The 24,083-nt window shown below is 37.4% G+C and overlaps 4 protein-coding genes across 4 annotated transcripts in view; 2 read left to right on the plus strand and 2 right to left on the minus strand.

Annotated features, from left to right (window-relative positions):
• LOC119254495 (olfactory receptor 4A47) overlaps nt 1-24,083 on the minus strand; it is a 409,525-nt gene that overhangs the window by 171,140 nt on the left and 214,302 nt on the right. The gene's annotated exons all lie outside the window — the stretch shown is intronic.
• LOC119254510 (olfactory receptor 4C45-like) lies at nt 2,604-3,533 on the plus strand. Its single transcript, XM_037521611.1, has one exon. It carries the CDS (start codon nt 2,604-2,606, stop codon nt 3,531-3,533), a length of 930 nt encoding a protein of 309 aa, XP_037377508.1.
• On the plus strand, nt 11,586-12,515 carry LOC119254511 (olfactory receptor 4C45-like). Its single transcript, XM_037521612.1, has one exon. It carries the CDS (start codon nt 11,586-11,588, stop codon nt 12,513-12,515), a length of 930 nt encoding a protein of 309 aa, XP_037377509.1.
• On the minus strand, nt 20,894-21,802 carry LOC119254512 (olfactory receptor 140). Its single transcript, XM_037521614.1, has one exon. The coding sequence runs from the start codon at nt 21,800-21,802 to the stop codon at nt 20,894-20,896; it is 909 nt and encodes a 302-aa protein (XP_037377511.1).

Below are 24,083 nucleotides of genomic sequence, written 5' to 3' on the forward strand. Positions count from 1 at the left end.
AGGAGACGTGTGTTTTACCAAAACTCAACTGCATTTCCAAACATGGCCTCTAATGAAGTGTGCCAAGTGGGAGTAAATGAAAGACCTTGGCTTCAGCAAAGCTTACAACAGGGCCAATTATTAATCCTCTAAGCACTGGAGAGGTCAATGCATTATCAAATCCTGTACTTCAGGAAAGTCTATTTAAACACTTCTCCTGAGTCAATGAAGAAAGAGTTAAACAGAAAGACTTTTAAGTAAATGACAGCAGCAGAGCCATGAATCAACAAGCTGAAGATTTGCCTGGGAGGCGGTGCAGCTAAGCGGAGAGTGGGTTAGACAGAGGGCTTCCATAGAAATAAATGTGACTCTCTCCCAGACTTCTCAGGATCTCTTTGAGAAACAAAAATTTGGCAGAACTGATTTGAGCAAACAATGTCCAAACAAGTAGATTTGATTCACGTTTACACTTCACAGCTCCACGTACTAACGTCTCCTGATTTGAAGAATCTTTTATTGTCGCCACTGTTTTTAATTTAGATCGAATATGCTGCTGAGACATGAAAAACATCTATTTTGAAAATGTGTTTATACTTTTACAAGAATCCATGAATTGAGTAGAAATTAAATCTTAGAGCTATTAAATTTTTCTAAGTAAAATAGTTGCATTTTCTGAGAAAATCCAGACTGACCATGGGAATCAAAATAAACCACAAGGTCCAGGATTGGGAAAGTGATCTAAAGAAATGAGAAGCCTAGAGTTCCACTGTTCGTCCAAGCGTGTGTGCAGTTGTGTGTCCTCTACCCCGAGGGGAAGCAAGCAAGGACTGGACTCGATTAAAAAACTGAGAAATCCACAGTGGCTCAACTAGATCCAGGTCAGTAATAACTAACTCTTTTCCCCAAAATCTTAAGTAGGTTAACTTAATTTAGCCAATTGCCTTTCACTGAAACTGTTTTTGTGTTTAGATTTGTTCATCAAAGATGGCCTTTCCTCTAAAAATGAATTTGGACACAGTGACACGATTTAGCAATAGAAACAACCATCAGTACTGTGGCCAGACATGCACTATCTGTTGAGAAATTTTCAACATTGTGCAATATTTAAGTCTCACGAAGGAAATTAATTCTGTATACTTCTGTGGGTAATAATGTGAAATTCTCTCCCCTTTTCATGACTTGCATATCATAATATTGAAGTTCAAATTCATGAATTTATTAAGGGTGACTAAACTCATGGTCACCATCTATAGGCCATGGATAAAGAACAACTCAGAGACTGAGCTTCCTAAAAACAAAACAAAAGTATTGTACCTTTTTTTTAGTGAAACTGAGAGGTCATGATGTTGACTTCTGTGTCCACAGATTTGGAGGAAAAATACACAGTTATGCTTTTTGGCAGTGACTGGGAAAAGCTAAAAAAAAAACTGGGGGGAAAAATAATACACAAGATATTTAGTAACATGTGCTAACTCTTGTAAATCCATGGGAAAGTCCTGGGACTCTGTGGTCCAGGGAAAATTTTATTATCTCAAGTGACCTTACATTTCCATCTTATCAACAAGAAACTCTGGGAAATTTTGTTACTCATTAATTCCATTTGTAAAATGTGAGTAGGATTATATCTCAATCTAGAGCATTAATATATATATGTGTGTATATGTATATATATTTATATGTATTTATAGGTGTATATGTATATATTTATATTATATATGCATATATGTAAATATTTATATACATATATGTAAAATAGTATATATAAATATATACATGTAATACATATAATATATACATATAAATTTATATATACATATATAAATACATATATTTATATATATTTTCTGTGCATTTAGGCTTTCATTGTGTGTGTGTGTGTATGTATATACACACACACACACACACACACACACACACTGTAGTGACCTTAAGAAATGCAGTGACCTTCATAGGGGATTTATACCATGTGCATGTAAACACGCAACAATGTGGAACAAGAGATCTGAAAAATTCATGTTGAGCCCCACACAACATCCATGGCTGCTGAGTGAGCTGTTATAAGCATAGTTCCCAGGCATTTAGAAGGCAAAAAACTTTCATCTGCAGTTCCGTCTCTGTGGGTGTGTGTATATATGCACATTCAGTCAACAGAAAAAAAAACGGAATTCAAGAACACAGCTGATATGAGTAGAATGAGACTTGGCACTATCAAAACTGATACACAGTTGAGTTTTAAAAGAATACTGATTTATATGTCTATTAATATTTATACCAACATATAGGCTGTTTTAAATGTCATTATAGAAACTTATGTCAGCATGTAAAAGAAATTCAATTTTGAGACTTTTAGAGCTGGAAAGTAAGTTTGGATGTCAATCATAACTCAACACTGATTTTACTGTGGTGGAAGATGTGGTCACTGCTCAATGAATATCAATTTAACCTCCTTAAATCGATATAACTCCCTACAAAATGACAGGAGTGGAAGTTATAGCTCCACCAATCCCAGAGACCACGAATGAAGGTAAAATAGAATAGATTATTTTAGTCCTGAATTAAAAATATCACTCAGAATACTGTCATCTTTCTAGATGGACCAAATGGCCTCAACCCAACCTGAATCCATGGAAAGGATGAACAATGTAACAGAATTCGTTCTACTGGGTCTGACCCAGAATCCAGAATTGCAGAAAATCTTAGGTACTGCATTTTTAATTGCCTACTTAATCACATTGACAGGAAACTTGTTCATCTCCACCACCATCTTTATCAGCCCAGCCCTGGGTTGTCCCATGTACTTTTTTCTGGCTTTTTTGTCCATCGTAGACACTTTCTACTCTACTTCCATAACACCCAAAATGATCTTTGACTTGATCTCTGAAAAGAATACCATATCCTTCAATGGCTGCATGACTCAGGTCTTCACTGAACATTTATTTGCTGGAGCCGAGATCATCTTGTTAGTGGTCATGGCCTATGACCGCTATGTGGCCATCTGTAAGCCTTTGCACTACATGACCATCATGAGCCGACCTGTGTGTATTTTCCTGGTGGCAATGGCAGGGGTTTTAGGGTTTATTCATGCAGGGATCCAGATTTTTTTCATAGTCCAGTTACCATTCTGTGGCCCCAATGTCATTGACCATTTTCTGTGTGATTTAATTCCTCTCTTGAAACTAGCATGCACAGACACCCATACTTTGGGACCCCTCATTACTGCCAACAGTGGCTCAATGTGTTTGCTCACGTTTTCTCTGCTCGTTGCTTCCTACATTTACATCCTGTACTCCCTGAGAAACCACAGTGCTGAGGGGCGTCGCAAAGCCCTGTCTACCTGCGCCTCTCACGTCACTGTGGTCATCTTGTTCTTTGTACCTTGTTCATATCTGTACCTAAGACCTATGATCTCCTTCCCCATTGACAAAGCTGTGAGTGTATTTTATACCATAGTAACTCCTATGCTGAACCCTTTGATCTACACCCTCAGAAATGCAGAAGTAAAAAACATCATGAAGAAAATGTTGGGGCAATTAATTAAAACTGAAGATAAATAAAAATTACCTATTTCTTATGAAGGAAAAAATATGTAATTTAAATATCAAGAAAACTGTCTGGTAAAGAAACCTGATGACCAAAGTTCTTATCTAAAAAAAGACAAAGCTTGCACGCTGACCATACGTCTGAGGTATCAGTGGGGGAGGCAGAGGGAGAGTGGTCTAAACAGGGGAGTTTTGGAAGGAAGACAACACCAGACTGTGGTGATGGGTCACCGGTGCTGTGGTGGTGAGAAAACTATGGGGACTATACCTGGGGGAGAAACCAAGCACTGTGCAAAAATTAACAATGATGTATGAAAAAAAAAGAAAAATAAAGAAAAAATTTACAAATATACTATTAAATTATTATTATTACTATGTTGCAGTAAAAAAAATGGCACCATAAAATAAGTTAGATGACCATGAATACAAAGGCCAAAATAAGCAGAGAAGAATATAATCTAAATCCAACTTGGCTTATAGTCATTTTATAATAATGCAGTCATGATATAATATTTATTATTTTGAGAGAAAAGGACCTATGAGAACAAAAGTACCCACAACCCACAAAAGTCGCAGTGTTGCTCTGATAATGGACATGAAACCCTCAACAGAAATATTTCTGAATACTGTAGCCAGCACTACAGCTAAACAAATTTTATTTTGAAAGCAAAAAGTATATATCAAAGAAGCATAAAATAGTAGAGAAATGATCTTCAAGAAGTACATTTATCAAAGTGTTCTTTCTAACCCTCCTCAGTTTGAAAGTTTAAAAATGTCTTCCCATCACATATGGAAAACGTTTTAATAATCACAATGCCAAGAACACAGCACTCACATACAGAAAGTACTTTTTAAAAATTATAAGTCCACATTTCCTGTTATACAAGTGTCTAGATAGACAGTTGGAAGCAGAATTGGCACAAAAATAAGACTGATAGTCTGGAGAGTTTAGCAGGAGATATCTGTACATTAAAGTCTGGTTTCAGATACAAAAGAAAAGGTTCTAAAGACAAAATAGCTGAGAAGAAATTACTAGTGAGCTAACAAGTTGTATCATGAAAATGCACAACAGTGATGACCCATCTGAATTAAAGAAACCATATTGTGAACAAACTGAAATTTTGAAAAATTTGGAAAGAGTCTGAGGCTTAGAAGTCACAGTAAAGGACTTTGCACCACATAGGCTTGATTTCTCATCTTAGCATTAATTAGCCTTTAATTATAAACATGTTACTTCACCTCTCCACCTGCTTTTTTCATCAGTAAAAAGGAAATAAAATTATAGACTTCCTCAAATTATAAAATTGATTCACATTGAGAAAATGAGACAGATGAAAACTTTCAAACACTGTATCACCTTCACCGACATCACCAGGCCTAAGGAGTGTGGGGGACCACAGACCCTGACAGAAGAGCCCATGTCACTGCTACTGTCCTTCACCACCATTATCATGGGAGGCAAATGTGTGTCCTAGCAACACATCACTTCAAAATCTGTTAATGAATACAACCCCTTACAAGTAGGGAAAGCAGAGAGGTGAGCTATTATCACAACAATGGGGCCAGTGAGCAGGCCTCTGGACATCAAGAGCTCACCCATCACAATTCTCTATTCTAGGAGAAACGCCCTTGAAAATTTCTGCAGCAACCAGTGCAGGAACTGGCTGGAGCAACTGTGAAATGCCTGAGCAGAAAAGCTCTCACTATGATGGCTCCTGTCCCATCTGGTCCTGTGGAAGGAGGAGAAGGAAGCACCCAGGGCCAGAGACTGGAAGACCAATCTGTGCAGAGCTTGTGATTCCTGGGGAAGAGCTCAGAAACATGTAGAAAGAGATTTCTCACCCAGGATTCAAATAATATGTGCCACTGACATTTCTCGTGTTCTTGAGGCTTTAAACCAGGTCAGATCACACTGTGCGTAAAGGTTTTTTATGCTGATAAAATAATAAAATTCATCTTTTAAAGATCTAGTTTAATTCTCAAGAAATGTGGAATGGAATAGGATAACAAAACAAAAACAATGATGATAATGTTGCTCATGATGAAAATGACCTGATGATGCTGATATGATAGCTAATTTTCAACAAACACACTGTGTGGATAAAATTCTGACCTAAGTATTCGTTTTCTGTTGTTTGGAGGCAGTAATTTTATGAACAAAATTTCCCTCTGTCTTTATTCTGAGCCTCAAACTGTAGAAATAATAACATTTTGTTATTTGAACATAATAGTGACATTACCCACAAGATACGAACATTAATAAAACATCGTTAAACCCCTGAATGAAATAATCACAATGAGTAGCCTCCTAGTGACCAGGGCTTGGGGCTGAGCCTGGGGAAGATTCAATCTTTCAGTCATTCACTTTATAGTCTGGTTGTCCTAATATCACAATGTCATTGATGAATTCATCTGTGATCTTTCCCTCTGCTAAATCACCCCTCTACTCACACTACCATCTTTTTACTTTTTGCTGCCACCAACAGTGGGCTGGTGAGTATGCTCATTTTTCCTATACCTACCATTTCCAATGGCCTCATTCTTTGTCCATGAAAATCCATAGCACAGAAGGGCACTGGGAGACTGTCTCCACCTGTGGATACCAGGTAACTGGTATGATCACTTTCTCCAATGATAAAGCAATGGCCGCAACCCACGGTAAACCCTTTCACCTGCACCCTTAGGAACTAAGACGTGAGAAAATGCCATGAGACGCTCTTACCCAAACTGTAATATTGGCTAAGAATTCATGAGAAGAGAGAGATTAAAACACAATCTATTTACACTTGAAGAACAATGACTAACCAAATCCATAATTGTCTTGTAGTCATAATGTGAGCTGAGGAATAACCTGCTCCCTGCTTTCTAATCTTTGTAACAGATCCTCAGTCATAAAAAGTCAATATCTGAATAAATGATACTTCTTCCAATGAAAATTTCTACTACATTATGTTCAAAATGTACAGTTTAATCCCCAATATTGTAATCAATGTAGATTTATTAATGCAAAAGATAAATTAACAAGAAATGATTGTTTTTTGAAGAATGAGAGTAATTAAAGCAGGACTCAACCCCAAATTAAAAGTGCTTATTTGCATAATTTCAGGGGACTCATTTACATTGAAATCTGGGCTCTTCCAGTATAAAATACTATTTTCTGCCTAAACTGGAGATGTAAAAATTCTTACAGTTACATCCACAGAGAAATCTTACATGTGATATCTTAGGCTGAAAATAATTTGTGGAGCACTTTATTTTATAGATATCCAAAGTAGATTATATTGGATGAACTTGTGCCACAGCTAACAGAAAGAAAAGTGTGAAGTACAAAAGAGAAAATTGATTATATCTCATTAATCAAAGCAAAGCATAAACATAGAACTTTGAAAGGAAAATTTCAGATTAATTCTAGAAAATGACAAGGGAAATATTTGCTGATACAGACTACTGCTCGAAAGAAAGCTGATCTAGAGGATCACAGAAACCCCAGTGGAGCAGACCTAACAAAATAAAATATATATTAAAGCACCTAGAGTTCAAGAATGATTTATTATTGCATCAAAATGCAGCATATTTTAATGCAGCAACAAACTGTATCTTGAAAAATATCTACGTAAATGTTAAGATGAGAAAAGGTTAACATAACATAACTTTTTATCAAATTATTTTTGTATTATTTTATATGAGGGAATACTGGTTTAAAACAGTATATATGATTTTAGAGTATCAGAGCTCTTCAGATGTATGTTGCCACAACATACCTACCACCAAAGCACCCATAGTCCTCCACCATGGTCCACTGGGTATCTTTCTCCCTTTGCTCCTAACATCCCAAGATCCTCCACCCTGGTAGCCTCAACTCTAAAACTGGATATCTAGGGTTTGTTTGGTTTAAAGTTGCCTGTTCCTTTTTGACTGGGTTTTATTTTCTTTTGGCTGAGTTGTATAGACATTTGTAGATCTTAGATGTTAGCCCATTGTTGGACCTGTGATGTGCAAAATAAACTTTCTCCCAGTCAGTAGGGTTTCTGTTCTTTCACTGCAGAAGCTTTTTGGTTTGCTGTAGCACAATTTACTTACTTTGACATTGTTTCCATGGTTGTTGGAGACAGACTCTCCAAAGTCATCCCTATCATAAAGCATTCTAACCTAAGTGTCATTCTTCAACTATAACCAGACATGTTTGTTTGTTTTTTTTCACATTTTATTTAAAATTTATTTTTTATATTCCCCATACAATTACAACCCCCTTATTTTTACCCCAAGCCCTCCTTTCCCTGCCTCCCACACCCACATAGAGTGTCTCTGGTTCATAGTTGTTTGTTGATTTTGATATTTTCTTTCTTATAGTTATTCTTTTTCCTGGTCCCTTATTTAAGTTTTCTAGATTCCTGCTATGAGTGAGACCATCCGGTATTTTTCTTTTTCTTTTTGGCTTATTTCGCTGAGCATGATCCCTTCCAGCGCCATCCATGTTGCTGCAAATTGCATGTGTTTATCTTTTTTGAATGCTGAGTAATATTCCATGGTATATATGTACCACATGTTCTCGATCCAGTCATCTATTTTTGGGCATTTGGGTTGTTTCCAAAGCTTGGCTATTGTAAATAGTGCTGTTATAAACATAGGGGTGCAGGTGCTCTTTGGAATTGAAGTTTCTGTGTCCTTTGGGTAAATACCTAGGAGTGGAATTGCTGGATCCTATGGAAGCTCTATGTTTAGTAGGTCCAGAAATCTCCACACAGCTCTCCATAGTGGTTGGACCAGTTTGCACTCCCACCAACAGTGCAGGAGAGTTCCTTTTTCTCCACAACCTCGCCAACATTTGTTGTTGCTAGTTTTTTTTAATATGTGCCATTCTCACTGGTGTAAGATGGTATCTCATGGTAGTTTTGATTTGCATTTCCCTGATTACAAGTGATGTTGAACATTTTTTCATATGCCTGTTGGCCACTTGCATTTCCTCTTCAGAGAAGTTTCTTTTTAGCTCTTTTGCCCATTTTTTGAATGGATTATTTTCTTTGTTTTTGTTGAGTCTCATCAGCTCTTTGTAGATTTTTGTGATCAGTCCTTTATCATTAGTGTTGTGTGCAAAAATGTTCTCCCAGTCGGTGGGGTTGCTCTTTGTTTTGGTTATTGTCTCTTTTGCGGTGCAGAAGCTCTTTAATTTGATGTAGTGCCAGCTGTTTATCTTTGCCTTCACTATCACTGCTTTGGGTGATGTGTCTATAAAGATGTCTTTGATGTGCGTGTCATGTAGTGTTTCACCTATATTTCCTTCTATGTATTTTATGGTTTCAGGTCTTATGTAACCAGACATATGTTTAAACAAAGCTCAACTGCATTTCTAAAACTGGGCTTTAATGATGTTTGTTGGTGCCAGTGGGAGTAACTGAAAGACCTTGGCTAATGCGTCAACAAAAATTACAACAGAGCCAATTATTAATCCTCTGAAGACTTGAAAGGGTCAATACATTTCCAAATGCTGTATGTCAGGAAGGTCTATTTAAACATCTCTCCAGAGTCAATGAAAGAATTACATAGAAGGACCCTTAAGTAAATCACAGCAGCAGAGCTATGTATCAACAAGCTGAAGACTTGTTCAGGAGAAAATGCTCTCAAGCTCAGCATGAGATAGAAGAAGGGCTTAAATCAGGAATGAAAGTATCTCTCTCCACATTGCCCATGTTTTCAAGAAACAAAAATTTGGCAGAACTGGTTTGAGAAAACAATGTCCAAACAAGTGAATTTGACTCACTTTTACATTTTACAGTTCTGTATACTATTTTTACTGATTTGAAGAATTTTTCTTTGGTCCTATGGTTTTTAATTTAGATTGACTATACTTCAAAGGGATCAACATAATCTGTTTTGAAGATGTGTTTCTATTTTCATAGGAAGTCAAAAAAGTGAGTAAAAATAAATCTTAGAGACATGGAATTTCCCTAACTTAACTCATTTTCTAATAATTTCAACTGATAAAACAAAAAAACCCTAAAATGTCCAAGATTGGAGAGTTGTATAGTGTAATAAGAATCCCAGTGTACCACATTAGTTCGAGATGTGCATTTGCAGCTGCGTGGCCTCTGCCATGAGGAGAAGAAAGCAATGACCATACTCCATTTGAAAACTGAGGAATCCACAATCAGCTAGATCCAGGTCAGTAATAACTAAATCTTGTTCCCAAAATTTTAAGCTAATCGAGTTGATCTGACCAATATACTGTCACTGACATTGCTTTTGCATTTAGATTCTGTGAGTTGAAGTTGATCTTTTTCTCTAAAAATGAATTTGGACAAATGACATGAAAATACCAATAGAAAACACACTATCTGTAATGTAGACAGATAACACATGACCTGTTGAGAACTTTGAAACATTGTGCATAACATGCCTAAAGTCAGTATGCCTAAAGTCAGTCTGTATACATATCTGTTTGTAATACTTTGAAAATAATTCCCTTACTCATGACTTCCATGTCATCATGCTGAAGTTACAAGTGACAAATTAAATCTATTAAGAATGACTAACCACATCATCACCATCTACAGAAACCATGGAGAGAGAATAAACAACTCAGTGACTGAGTTTCCTGCAAAGTAAGATACCTTTCCTCACCACTGTTGAAATGAAGGGTCATGATACTGATTTCTGTGCTCAGAAATGTTTAGAGAAACAATACATAGTTATGGATTTTTTGGCACAGGCTGAGAAAAGCAGAAAAAGAGGAAATGAAGGAATGAAATATTTCGTGATGTTTATAACAACAATATATACTAACTCTTAAAATTCTGGGAAAAGAACACTGAAGAGAAAGATTATATTCATGTATACATAACTATTTTTATTCATTACTTATGAAAAGATCATTTTACCAAATTGATTAACTCACACTAAAGGAAAAATTGTATTATCTCAGGTAACCCTAACATTTCCGTCTTGTCAATGCAAAACTTAGGAAACTCCCTGCCTCATCATATTCTATTTGTAAGATGAGAGTAGAACTATATACCTAGTGATATCTACAATGAGAGACCAAATGCATGAAAATTTCGCTTAAGGGACAGTGAGAACTTTTCAAGGGATTTTGCACCAAACACTTGTCCAAACTGACAATGTGGAAGAAGGGAGCTAAGAGAGTTATGTTGACAGGACTCCGGACTCAACATCCAGGGATGTTGAGTGAATGCTACTCAATGAGCTGTTATAAGAAAGAAAAAAAAAACTTAGAGGAGGAATATAGGGGAACAAAATAAGGGATCAGGAAAAAATAACAATAATAATAAATTTTTAAAAATTAGCAGGCAACTATAAATCAGAGATATTTTGCAAGGGAGGAGGCAGAGAAATCAAAGCAAGGGAGAGAAGAGCTCAAGGGGCTATGGTGACAGTTCATGGGTGAACTGGTGGTGGGAATTGTATGAGAAATACACCTGAAAGAAGAAAGCATACAAGCATGCATTGTACAAAAATTAATAATGTAAAATATATGTATAAATTTTAAAATTATAAAAAAGAAAAATCCATCAACATCTCTGTCTTTATATTTGCATGTGCATTAATCCACACACAAAAAGAATTAAAAGCTCACAGACACCACTAGTTTAGATCTAACAGGGCTTGACAGTGTTTTGTCTGATAAACAGTGGACTTTTAAAAGAATATTGACATTATATACTTATTATAATCCATGTCAATAAACAGATATAAATTCAAAATAATTCTTATTAGTGAAATGTGTCCCAAGTATGAAATAAATTTGTGAGATTTTTAAAGCTGCAAAGAAAGTCTGGAGGTCAACTGTAATTCAACATTGATAATAACATCTAGATTTTACTGTGGTATTAGTAAGATATTGTCACTATTCAATGAGTATAATTTAACCTCCTTCCATTCTTCTTTACAACAATCTGAAAAACAACAGAAGTGAGTGGATGGTGTAGCTCCACCAATTCCAGAGACGAAGACTCAAAGATAATGGAAATTTTTAATATTGAATTAAAAATATCACTCAAACTACTGTCATCTTTCCAGATGGACTATGAACTCACACTCAAAGCTGAATCCATGGAAAGAATGAATAATGTAACAGAATTCGTTCTACTGGGCCTGACCCAGAATCCAGAACTGCAGAAACTATTATTTGCTGGGTTTTTAATCATCTACTTGATCACGTTGACAGGAAACTTGCTCATCTCCATCACCATCTTCATCAGTCCAGCTTTGGGTTCTCCCATGTACTTTTTTCTGGCTTTTTTGTCCATCATAGATGGTTTCTACTCTACTTCCATAACACCCAAAATGATCTTTGGCTTGATTTCTGAAAAGAACACCATATCCTTCAATGGCTGCATGAGCCAGTTCTTTGCTGAACATTTCTTTGCTGCAGCCGAGATCACCTTATTAACTGTCATGGCCTATGACCGCTATGTGGCCATCTGTAAGCCCTTGCACTACATGACCATCATGAGCCGACCTGTGTGTGTGCTTCTTGTAGTAATAGCAGGAGTGTTAGGGCTTCTTCACGCAGGCATCCAGATTGTGTTCATGGTCCAGTTACCATTCTGTGGCCCCAATGTCATTGACCATTTTATGTGTGATGTAATGGCTCTGATGGAGCTAGCCTGCATGGACACTCATACTTTGGGACCCCTGATTGCTGCCAACAGTGGCTTAATGTGTTTGCTTATTTTTGCTATGCTGATTGCTTCCTATATCACCATCCTGCGCTCCCTGAGGAACCACAGTGCTGAGGGGCGCCGCAAAGCCCTCTCTACCTGCGCCTCTCACTTCACTGTGGTCATCTTGTTCTTTATCCCTTGCATATTCCTGTATCTAAGGCCCATGATCTCCTTCCCCATTGACAAAGCTGTGAGTGTGTTTTACACCATAGTAACTCCTATGTTGAACCCTTTAATCTACACCCTCAGAAATGCAGAGATGAAAAATATTATGAAGAAACTTTGGAGCCAATTAATGAAAACTGCAGATAAATAAACCTTTCAGCTGGTGTTTAGCGAAAAAAAGGTCTAATGATACTTTAGACAGATTTAGTCTCCTTATTTAATTAGGACTGGATCAGTCAATTATTGTACCTGAACCAGTTTTCTGCAATATCCCATATGTTGTTGGCGGTTGACCTCTCCATTAAGGCACAAAAGATATAGTGAAGTGTGATAATTTTAGTAGTCCCTAAATGTGTTTAATTTCTTTTAAAATAAGAAAAATGAATGCAATCTAAATATAACTGGATTATAGCAATCTTCATATGATGGCGATGGAAAGCCTATAAGGACAAAAGTACCAACAGTCTACAAAAGTCACAGTATTGCCCTAAATATGGATATGAAACTGTCAACAGCAATATTCCTGAACACTCTATACCAGCACTACAGCTAGAATGTAATTTTAAAAACAAAAATAAATGACTATATATGAAAAAAGGGTAGAGCAGTAAGGAAGATCTTCAAGAAGTACTTCTATCACAATATACTTTTTCTCATCTCTGTATGTATGAAAGGTGTACAAATGTCCTCCCACCACAGCCATGAATGTATTTTTCTTAATCATAATACCATGAAGACAACATTCGCACATGAGCTACTTTTTTAAAATTATATTTCAAGTCTGACTTTAGACACAGCCAACAGAAAAGTTTCTGAAGACAAATGGCAGTTAGGAGAAATTACCAGTGAGATGGGAACAAGTTGTGTCATGGAAATGGGCAACAGTGATCATGGATCAGAACTGCATGACCCGATCCACACTGTGAACAAACTGAAATCGAAGAGATCGGAAGGTGTCTGCGGCTTTGAAGTCACAGCTTAAGGGCTTTGACCAAATGGTCCTGATTTCTCACCCAAGCTCCATCACTAACTAGCCTTATAAATATAAGCATGTTACTTCATCGCTCTACCTATTTTCTTCACTTGTAAAAAGGAAATGATACTACAGATTGACTATAAATTATGCAAAGTAAATGATTAATATTGCCTGAGCAGAAAAGCTCTCACTATAATCTGAGGCAGATGAAAATTAATAAAAATTGCAAGACACTGTACCGCATTCAGAGATGTCACCAGGCATAAGGTATGAGGGAGACCGCAGACCCTGACAGAGAAGCCCATGTCACTGCTACTGTCCTTCACCGCCATGATCATGGGAGACAAAGTGTGTCCTAGAAGCATCACTTCAAAATCTGTCACAAATACCACACCTTATAAGTAGCAACAGCAGAGAGGTGAGCCATTATCTCAGCAAGGATATTTAATGGGGTCTGTGACTAGGCCTCTGGACACTAAGAGCTCACCCATCACAACTCCCTACTCTATGAGAAATGCCCTTGAATATCTCTGCAGCTACCAGTGCAGGAATTGGCTGGTGCAATTGTGAGATGCCTGAGCAGAAAAGCTCTCACTACGAGGGCTCCCTCTGGTCCTGTGGAAGGAGAAAGGGGCACCCAGAGCCAGAGACTGGAAGACCTCTCTGTGCAGAGCTTGTGATTCCTAGGGAAGAGCTCACAAATGTGTTGTCAGGAAGAGATTTCTCACCCAGGATTCAAATAGCATGTAATGCTGACATTTCTCGTGTTCTCAGGACCTGAAACCAGTTCAGATCACACTGTAAATAAAGGCTTTGAAAAACACAGCTATTTCCCCTGAGTTCCTTAGAGTGACAATATTGTGAAAAATCCAAGCAACAATATGTTTAATAAATTCAATTCATCTGAAAGATCTAGTTGTAGTTCCCAAGAAACATGGAATGAAATAAGATAAAAATAAGGATGATGGTGATGGTGGTAACAATGATACTGTGATGATAGGTGATAATGGTGATGGTTATGGTGACTGTTTTGGTGATTTTGATGATAGCTAATATTTATTATGCATTTTCTGTGAATGAAATCCTGACCTAAGCATTCACTTCATATGTTTTAGAGGCAGCAAATTTTGGAACAAACTTTCTCTAACTTATTTTAAGTCTCAAACTGTGGTTTTACCTCTGTCTAAAACATTTCATTTTTTAATATGGTGAAGACCTTACCCCTAGTATGGTGTGAAATTCAATAAAACAGTGCTAATGGATATAATGAAGCAGCATTTCTGTCTCTTTATATGATTCAAAATGCTTTATATTCACTTTGCTATTTAATTATCATGCAGTATCATAATATTGATATATGTTCATCCTGTGTTGTCCATTGAAATAAATTAAGCTTCACTTGATGGATGGATCCAAGAGAGGTGAAAATTGATACTTCATGAAGCTTGTCAGTAGCCACATAACAATGAGTATGAAATGAAAATCTCAAATATAGGTTTTCTCTTTTAATCCACAAGTATATTTTCAATCATATGTAAAACAGAGGCTTGCATTATTTTTAGCCTTTATTATTCTATTTCCAACTGGCAGGAAAGTGAATAAACAGTATTCATAACTTAGAGATATTTTACATAGTCTCAAAAGGAGACTCTATTACCTTTGTAAACAACATTAGTAACAATTATTAAATCATACAGAAAATGTCTGATGATGTTCACTCCTGTGTCTATTCTAAAAGGTTAAAATAAACATTCATAAGCTAGGTGGGTCATTACTAATCATGATTAGACAACAAAATACAAAGGGGGCATTGAGATCAGTCCTTTATGCTATTTGATATTTTAGCTAGTAAAAATAAAGGTAATTTTCAAATTGCAACTGAAGTAAGTGTGCTTTTCTAGAGAGTCTCTTGAGATAAAATTGTGGCAAGCTGCCAAAACAAGTTACTTTTTAGTGAGTCTCATTTAATTTCATATTTTCAGTGGATTAGAAAACTGGCTCAATTACACTTTATTATCTAACCACAGAAATTAATAGGTTTAGAATTTAAGGTCTCAGTATAGCTAGCAATTTTTTTTAAATAATAAATTTTATTTTTATATTCCCCATACAATTGCAGCCCCCCCATTCTGATCCCAATCCTTCCCCTCCCACCCCCGCCCCCCAAAAAGTGTCTCTGGTTCATAGTTTTTTGTTGATTTTGATTTTCACTTTCTTATAGTTATTCATTTTCCTGGTCCCTTATTTAAGTTTTCTAGATTCCTGCTATGAGTGAGACCATCTGGTATTTTTCTTTTTCTTTTTGGCTTATTTCACTGAGCATGATCCCTTCCAGCGCCATCCATGTTGCTGCAAATTGCATGTGTTTATCTTTTTTGAATGCTGAGTAATATTCCATGGTATATATGTACCACATCTTCTTGATCCAGTCATCTATTTTTGGGCATTTGGGTTGTTTCCAAAGCTTAGCTATTGTAAACAGTGCTGTATAGCTAGCAATTATTAACTAGACTATCAAAATGTGACAAAGTATATAGAATTGTTGGGTTCATGTCACATATTTTTATAATTTTATTGGATTATTTAAGCTTCAGGTATGCATCATTATAAACCAACATCTGTATACATAACATAAATGTCTCCATTAAAAGTACAATCCTATCCACATCCAATTGACAACTTTAAGCCCAGTTAACAGATTTATTTGCTCACCATCCCCCTTCTACTGGTAACCACTAATTTTACATATTTTCATAAATTTTATATATCTGTATTTTTTAATGTTGATAAATATTGACAGAAATATACATGTTAAAAATTAATATATGCAGCAAACTTTCCTCCAAAGTTTATAACCATTTACATTTCCAACACAGTTGCCTGTTCAGCACATGTGTATACAGCTATTTTTCCATACTGAATGAATCCTTTTCTAACCCTTGTCTAAACCAGTTCCCCAAGAGCCCCTGGAAAAAGCCACAAAATAGAGACAATTTGGTGTGCTATAAATTCACTGCACCAACTTCCACTGGGCCATCAACATTTTCCAGAAATCCCACTATATTTTCATCAACAAACACATTTTTCAAATTCTCTACAAGAACAATGTAGAACCTTCTTCACTTACTTCTAAATTCCCTTCCCCAACCTCCAATCTCTACTCTTCACTTTTAACTCCAGAACTTCCTGAGTATTGATGCTGGAGTATCTACCAGCATCACCTGGGTAGCTCCTCCCGCCTCTACTCATCAGTGCTTGCCCCAGCAATTCCCCTGCACATCTGCTCTGTCTTAGCTTCTGCTTCTTATAGAACTAGGGCTGAACATTTACAGATCAGTAAGAAAGGCAGCATTTCAGCCAAAAAGATATGTGGTGGTCACCTCACCCACAAAGTATGGGGTGGTCAGCACCTGTCCAACCACCATTATGGTCCTTGTCACTGCTTCTCTGCCACTGGATGGATTAGGATGTGAGACAGGAGAGAACAGGAAAAAGAAAAAAAGGGAGAAATGCACCCCTGCGCTCTTTAGCCCACTTGACTACTGAGAGAAGGGTTCTTGTGAGTTCTTTCTGTATGGATCCAGCGCAAAGTCTGGACTGCTTTCAGTCCAGATTAAGTGACCATATAGGGAGAAAAAAATTCAGAGACTTCAAATCTGATCTCTCCCCAATGTGCCCACGGTCATTTACTTCTCAGTCCTCAGCCCCTCCATGCCATGTCTAGGGGACAGACATCTGCATCTCTGGGGGACAGAAAAGGTGGATTGTATTTATTCCATCTTGTCTGGAACAGATGAGCTACATTTTTAAGTTGAGTTATGAAGATCTGTACAAAGATCAACTATTCAATGAGGAGAGAGAGGTAGGGCAAGGAGGATGAATCCAAAGTTTTAGAGCTGAGTCCAAAGAAAAGTCAGCACAGGACTGGGGTAGAGAATCCCTTATGGGAAAGAAATGGGCAAAGAATTACATCTCCTCAGCCTACTAGTGTTAGAAAATAATGGGAGCTGAGCTGGCACCTCTTTCACAATTTTGCATGAACACTGTATGAGACTTGGGCTAAGGAACAGAGGCAATAGGCTTCATCTAGAGCAAAGAGCTAGTGCGTGACCAAGCAAGGCAAGGAGACTCTTCCTTTTAACTACAGAAGGCAGGGTGCTCAAGCCTCTAGAAATATAAAATTACCCTTTGGACAAAAAGGAAGGAACACATAAAAGAAAATGTTTGCACCATGAAAAAAACCATTTCAAAACTGAAGTACTGGACAAAAAGAAAGCCAGATTTAACTCAATTAATGTCTCTGTTCTCAAGTGAAATGAATTCACAGTGAGTGGTACATTTTTACACAACAGGTCCACTATAAAACATAAACCCACAGTAATAGGCCCTTTCAAGATTTCTAACTACATTCTGTGCGTATTGTTATTAAGTAAAACTTATTTCTCCTTTCTCCTCCAATCTATTATTTTTTCAACCTTAAAGCAGAATAGATTTAAGCACTAGACAGAGACTATAAGCTCCCTGAGAAAACCATTCAGATGTGAAAACCTTCAGATTATGTGTCTTACACAACTATGCAACTTAATATAAATCTTACGATTGGTTTTTTTTTAAATAATAAATTTTATTTTTATATTCCCCATACAATTACAACCCCCCCATTCTGACCCCAATCCCTCCCCTCCCGCCCCCCACCCCCCAAAAAGTATCTCTGGTTCATCGTTTTTTGTTGATTTTGATATTCACTTTCTTATAGTTATTCATTTTCCTGGTCCCTTATTTAAGTTTTCTAGATTCCTGCTATGAGTGAGACCATCCGGTATTTTCCTTTTTCTTTCTGGCTTATTTCACTGAGCATGATCCCTTCCAGCGCCATTCATGTTGCTGCAAATTGCATGTGTTTATCTTTTTTGAATGCTGAGTAATATTCCATGGTATATATGTACCACATCTTCTTGATCCAGTCATCTATTTTTGGGCATTTGGGCTGTTTCCAAAGCTTAGCTATTAGTTTTTTTAAGAAAGTTCCTCAGCAAAATAAGCACCATGGACAGGGCCAGGTTATTCCATGTGATGCTGCTGGAAGGTGCTGAAATTAGAAGAAACTTGGCAGAAACAATTCAGGGTTAAAACCCTTGGGGAACGCACCCTTTGGGTGGTGTGTGCTAGAACTGGACATCACTCCAGTGATGATCAGAGATAAAATGAAGCTAATAAAATCCCTTAATGAATAAAACACCCTAGCACAACATTTTGAAATAGTCATATGGTTTTCTCCATTGGTCTTTTCATGTGAAAATCCATTATCTTAATGAACTTCCTAATATTAATTGATTCTTGCATTCCTGAGGTAACTACTTTTTAGGTGTTCTAGTCATTAAAGTATTACTTATTTGTTTTTAGTCTTTTTCACATCTTGATAATTTTCGTAATAACATCTCTTTTTTAGGGTTACACATGTACCAGGAAGGCTGATTATGTAACTAAAGTTACATTCTAGACAACATCAGTAAAACCCACAAACCCTGAATCTCTCAGGCTTACATTTCAAAAAAAATAAAGAACTGTCCCTATTTGTTTTTCTGTACTCACCTGCACTGTTTTTATAACTTTAGCTTTATGATAACCCGTGCAAGCAACCCGGAATAAAAAGAGGGCAAAATATGAACATAAAATATGAACCCTTGGTACATGGGTCAAATTCCCTGCTAGGACATCTCTCACTCAGGAATTTTCAAGGACTAAGTCACGCCTTGACAACAGAATTTTAGTGTGATTCTATTCAGGGCTGTGCCCACCCACCCAGAATCTAGAACAGTGTTTAGGTTGCTATTTTGTCCAGGAATCAACTTGAGTTTATTTATGAATTCTGATACATTTGACTTTTAATGTGCTTTTGTTGTCTTTGGAAAAATCAGATACACTTAGTGAAGTGAAAAAAAAACACAAAGTTAAAAGTATCAATAAAAGTTAGATGTGAAATAGGATCCAACTGCAAAGTTAAGTACCATTGCCATTTTGAAAGACCTACTTCTAGACACACCCCTGTTCAAACCTGCACAGACAGATAAGGACAAAATCTTACATCACTGAGCCACATGTTTCATGCCTGAATTTTTAATTCTCTACTGTATTGTAAAAATTTCCTATGAAAACAAATACAGATCAAATGACATCCTTTTTAAAGAGATGAACAGAATCCATGTACCGTGCAACATAAAATTGTATGGGAACACGTATTTACTGGCTTTTGATGTAAAGCAGTAATATCATGAGCTACTGAAATGAGGAAAAAATATCTAACACTATTGTGCGAGATAAGTTATTACCTCTAATGAGACATTTCACTTTATGTCTATAATTCCTTCCTGTCAAAGAAACATTTTCAAAAATTCCTTTGACTTCCTTGGCAACAAAATGCAGTCCACAAGCAGAGATAACCAAAACTCCAAAATTTCATGTTATAATAAAATATACTAAATAGAAAGCAAAGCCATCTCATGGCAACAAGAAACGAGGAATAAGAATTTTACCAAATGGATCAGAGAGAATTGAAGCCTCCTTGCTGACATACTTAAGAATGACTCTGGACTTGAAATAAAGACTGGGCAAGGGCCTATCAGAGATGGATAATACGCATACTGGTAACAGTGCAGGAGCAGAAAACATGGCCATAATAAAATAAAATACAAGATCCCACCAGAAAGCAGAAAGGCATGTATCTAAATTTCAGTTCAACCTTGACTAGATAAATCAGCCTCAATGAATAAAGTCTTAATTTTTAAAAAGAAAACCACAACAACTTTTCATGAAGACAATATGAGATCTTGTTTATAGAGTCATTAGTGCAATGCCTGCCCCAAATAAACTCTGTCATTGTGTGTGTGTGTGTGTGAGAGAGAGAGAGAGAGACAGAGAGAGATGTGTAGGAAGTGTGTAGGAAGTCACAAGTATACAAGGGTTACACTCATCTTTCAGAATTTCACATGACATTATACTTTATTACATATAATCACACTAATGTCAATTTTAGTATGTCTATCCTATACTTCCATGATTTGAGTTCATTCAATACTAACTGTATTTTTTTATATTCTTGAAGTCCCAAGCTATGTTTTTTTTTTTTTCAGATATTATTGTAGATAGAAATCAGGTGGAGGTGAGCCACCAGTAACTACTCTGATCCATATTCTCAGGTGAGGAGTTGAAGGGCCAGGTGAGTAATGTTGCAGCAAGCGGATTCTGCTCATCAAAGACTCTTGGTACCCCAGGTGGATGAAGACGCCATCTCCAACACAGGTGAGGGAGACAGTGGTGGTGCTGCCATGCTCTGCAATTCAGTGTAAAATGTTGAGAAATTGAGTGACAGAATCATCTGTCTGATCAGTGACACAGGATTCTGACAGATGAGGCAGCATTCCAAGCGTTAAAATCATTTTTATTCTGTAATGTTTTATGCTCTCTTGCTCTCATTGTGATGTGAATTCTTCCTGAGAAATTACATGAGGCTATTTTTTTTTAACTGTATCTTGTGTCCTCCCATCCACAACCACTCATTTTTTCAATAGAGTCCTCATAGCATTTTTCACCTCTGCATTTCTCAGGGTATAAATCAGGGGGTTGAACATGGGTGTCAAAATACAATAAAACACAGCCACTATTTTGTCCATGTTCAAAGTTGACGATGGCCGCATGTAAATAAATACACAGGGCACAAAGAACAAGGAAACCACAGTGAAGTGGGCCCCACAGGTGGAGAGGGCTTTGCGTCTCCCCTCTGCACTGTGGGACCTCAAGGAGCGCAGGATGATGATATAGGAGGCAGCCAGCATCAGGAAGCTCAACAGACAGATCACACCACTGTTGGCCACTACCAGCAGACCGATGGTAAAGGTGTCAGTGCAGGCGAGTTCCAGCAAGGGGTACAAATCACAGACGAAGTGGTTGATCACATTGGGCCCACAGAAGGGCAACTGAAGGACCAGGAAAAGCTGAACAATTGAATGTAGGAAGCCCCCCAGCCAAGACACCCCAACCAGCAAGCCACAGAGTTGCCTGGTCATGATGGTGGTATAGTGCAGGGGTTTGCAGATGGCCACGTAGCGGTCGTAGGCCATGACCGTGAGCAGGATGATCTCAGTTCCTCCCAATAAATGGGCAACAAAGAATTGAGTCAGGCAGTTCTCAAAGGAGATGGCTCTCCCCTCATACAAGGAGTCAGCAATGAGTTTGGGGGTCATGCATGAGGAATAGCAAGTATCAATGAAGGACAAATATGAGAGGAAAAAGTACATTGGGGAGCCCAAGGTGGGACTTAAGATAATGGTGATCATGATAAGCAAGTTGCCCCCGATAGAGACCAGGTAGACGATCAAAAAGATCACAAATAAAACTCTCTGCACCTCAGGGGTTTGTGAGAGTCCCAGCATGAAAAATTCCGTGATGTTTCGTGGACTTTCCATGAATCCTGAGCTGCAACAAGAGCTTGGGTGGTAAGAGATTTACCAAGAAAAATCGGTTACTTCCTCTTGCAAGAATTTAAAAAAAAAAAAACTGGGGGGAATCGGCACTTATAGAACAGAACCCAAATAATGAATCCCAAAGCAAAAAAAATCCTAATAATGCAAATGATTTTCTGCATTTCTAAGTAATGATGTTGACAAAATACAAAGTTAAATAATACACAAAAGCAACTCCCAAAATATCACATCATTTACACTTCAATCAGAATGAAAACTTTTTTTCAGATTGAAGTCATTTGTAATTAAAATTGTAATCATACATATAATCAATTTTAGTTCATTAGCAATAGCCAGTTAGGGGATAATGATAACCTACATACTTTCAGGTTCTTTTTAGAGCCACACTTCCATTTCCCAACTGCACTTCTCAAAGTATGCACATGTGCATCCCGTGAAAAACTGGATTCCTCTGCTCCCCTTCTCAGCTCGCACTTCCTCCATCACTTTGTCTACTATACACCATAACAAGTATTCATCCTTCATGTCCCTCTTTACTAGACATTTCATAATTCCAAGATGAGTTACCCCACGTTATCAGATCTTATTCCTTAACATTCATTCATGCTTCTGCTTATTTATATATTCCAAAATCATTTTGAACCACCAATTGTTTCTCAGCCATGGATTTCAGCATTGGGTTGCTCCAAAAGCATTATATGTGATCTCTCTTACCTCACAACTCATCCTGCTCAATCATCCACACTGCAATATGATACTTATCAAATTCAATCATGTCAATACTCAGTTAAAAATCCTCCAAAGGCTCCTCTTGACCCTCAAAATCAGATCTGAGTATTTTAGTCTCATTACAAGTCTCTGGACCTAGCTGACCGATCCATGCTATCCCTTCAAGTCCCATCCCTGTCCCCTACTTTGTGCCTTGGCCATATTAAATTACATTAAACTTTCAGGTTAAAGCATTCTCACTCACACTTCATTGCATCCCTCCCACCCCGAGCCTTACACACCTTTTGCCCACCCTACAGATTTTTCTTACACATCTTTCAAAATGAGGCTCTGAGACCATCTCCAAAAGGAAGAGAATCCCTTCCCCATCCTATACTTTATTATAAGGACTCTCAATGTATTCCTGCAGCACCCAGGTCATCTCCATTCTCACTCTTTGCATAACATGTTGCACTTGTCTCCTTCCACCCAACTGACCTGCACTTGAGTATCCTGATAGCAGGAATTCTTGTATGTTCAATACTCATATCACCAGACCCAGAGCTGTACTCCATGAGTATTTGTTGAATGAATAAAAAAAGCTAAAACTGAAAAATATAGGAAAGTTACAATACCTGGATCTAAGGAGGTTGACAGCTTCGTCAGAGAGTTTTTATTACGTTCTAACATGGCAGAATGGTAGAACCAATAGTAGTCTTAACAGGTCACCTGGTCATTCCTTCTGCATCATCTAGTCTTTCCTCCCCTGCTTTGAATAATTATTGTATTCGTGCCTAGATAGGATTAAATAAAGTTCCCGAAGGGCGAAAACAATGCAGTGAGAAACTGTTAAGAGGAAATGTCCCAGTATAAGGAGAGTGGGAAGAGAGACATTACTCACAAATAGGAGCTTCTGGAGAGAAGGAGTTAGAGAACACATAGATACTCACCGACTTTTTAATAGAACCTGAGAATAGACATGTACTCGTGTTGAATCCATTTCAGACTCTGTGCTAAACTCTTTACATGCTTTATCTCATTCAATTGCCACAAACATCATAAAAAGATGGTGGCATCATTACATAAAGACACGTCCACAGCAGATAACTAGCATGCTAATGCTTACTCCCCAAGCCCAGACATGGCCCAGCCTGGGTCAGGTTGAAGCATTTGAAGATATATCCGGGCTTTGAAAGAAATGTTCCCAAAGTACTAAGTGGTCAGTTGTGGTTGGTTGGAACTAACAATGAAAAAGATTCCAGCAAAAAGGATAAAGAGGAGATTTAGGGACCAAAATATCATTAAATCTGAACATTTACAGCTGGGACCCAGGACCCAGAAATGGACTGATTACACTGAGGGGTTTAACAAACCCCAAAGAGCGTCTGACCTCTTTTAAAGAACCAAGGTGGAGAAGCGCAGGTTCCTACCATCAGATCCCCCTCATGCTTTATTGCTGAAAGGACTCTGGCATTCTAAGAGATGTGAGCCAATGAATATTTTTATTTCAAGTAGGAAGACTACTGTATTAACCCAGCAGTTGAGTGTACTCTAA

The sequence above is a fragment of the Talpa occidentalis genome, unplaced genomic scaffold (assembly GCF_014898055.3).
Source record: "Talpa occidentalis isolate TD23 unplaced genomic scaffold, MPIMG_talOcc4v2.1 talOcc4.3, whole genome shotgun sequence".
NCBI lineage: Eukaryota > Metazoa > Chordata > Mammalia > Eulipotyphla > Talpidae > Talpa > Talpa occidentalis.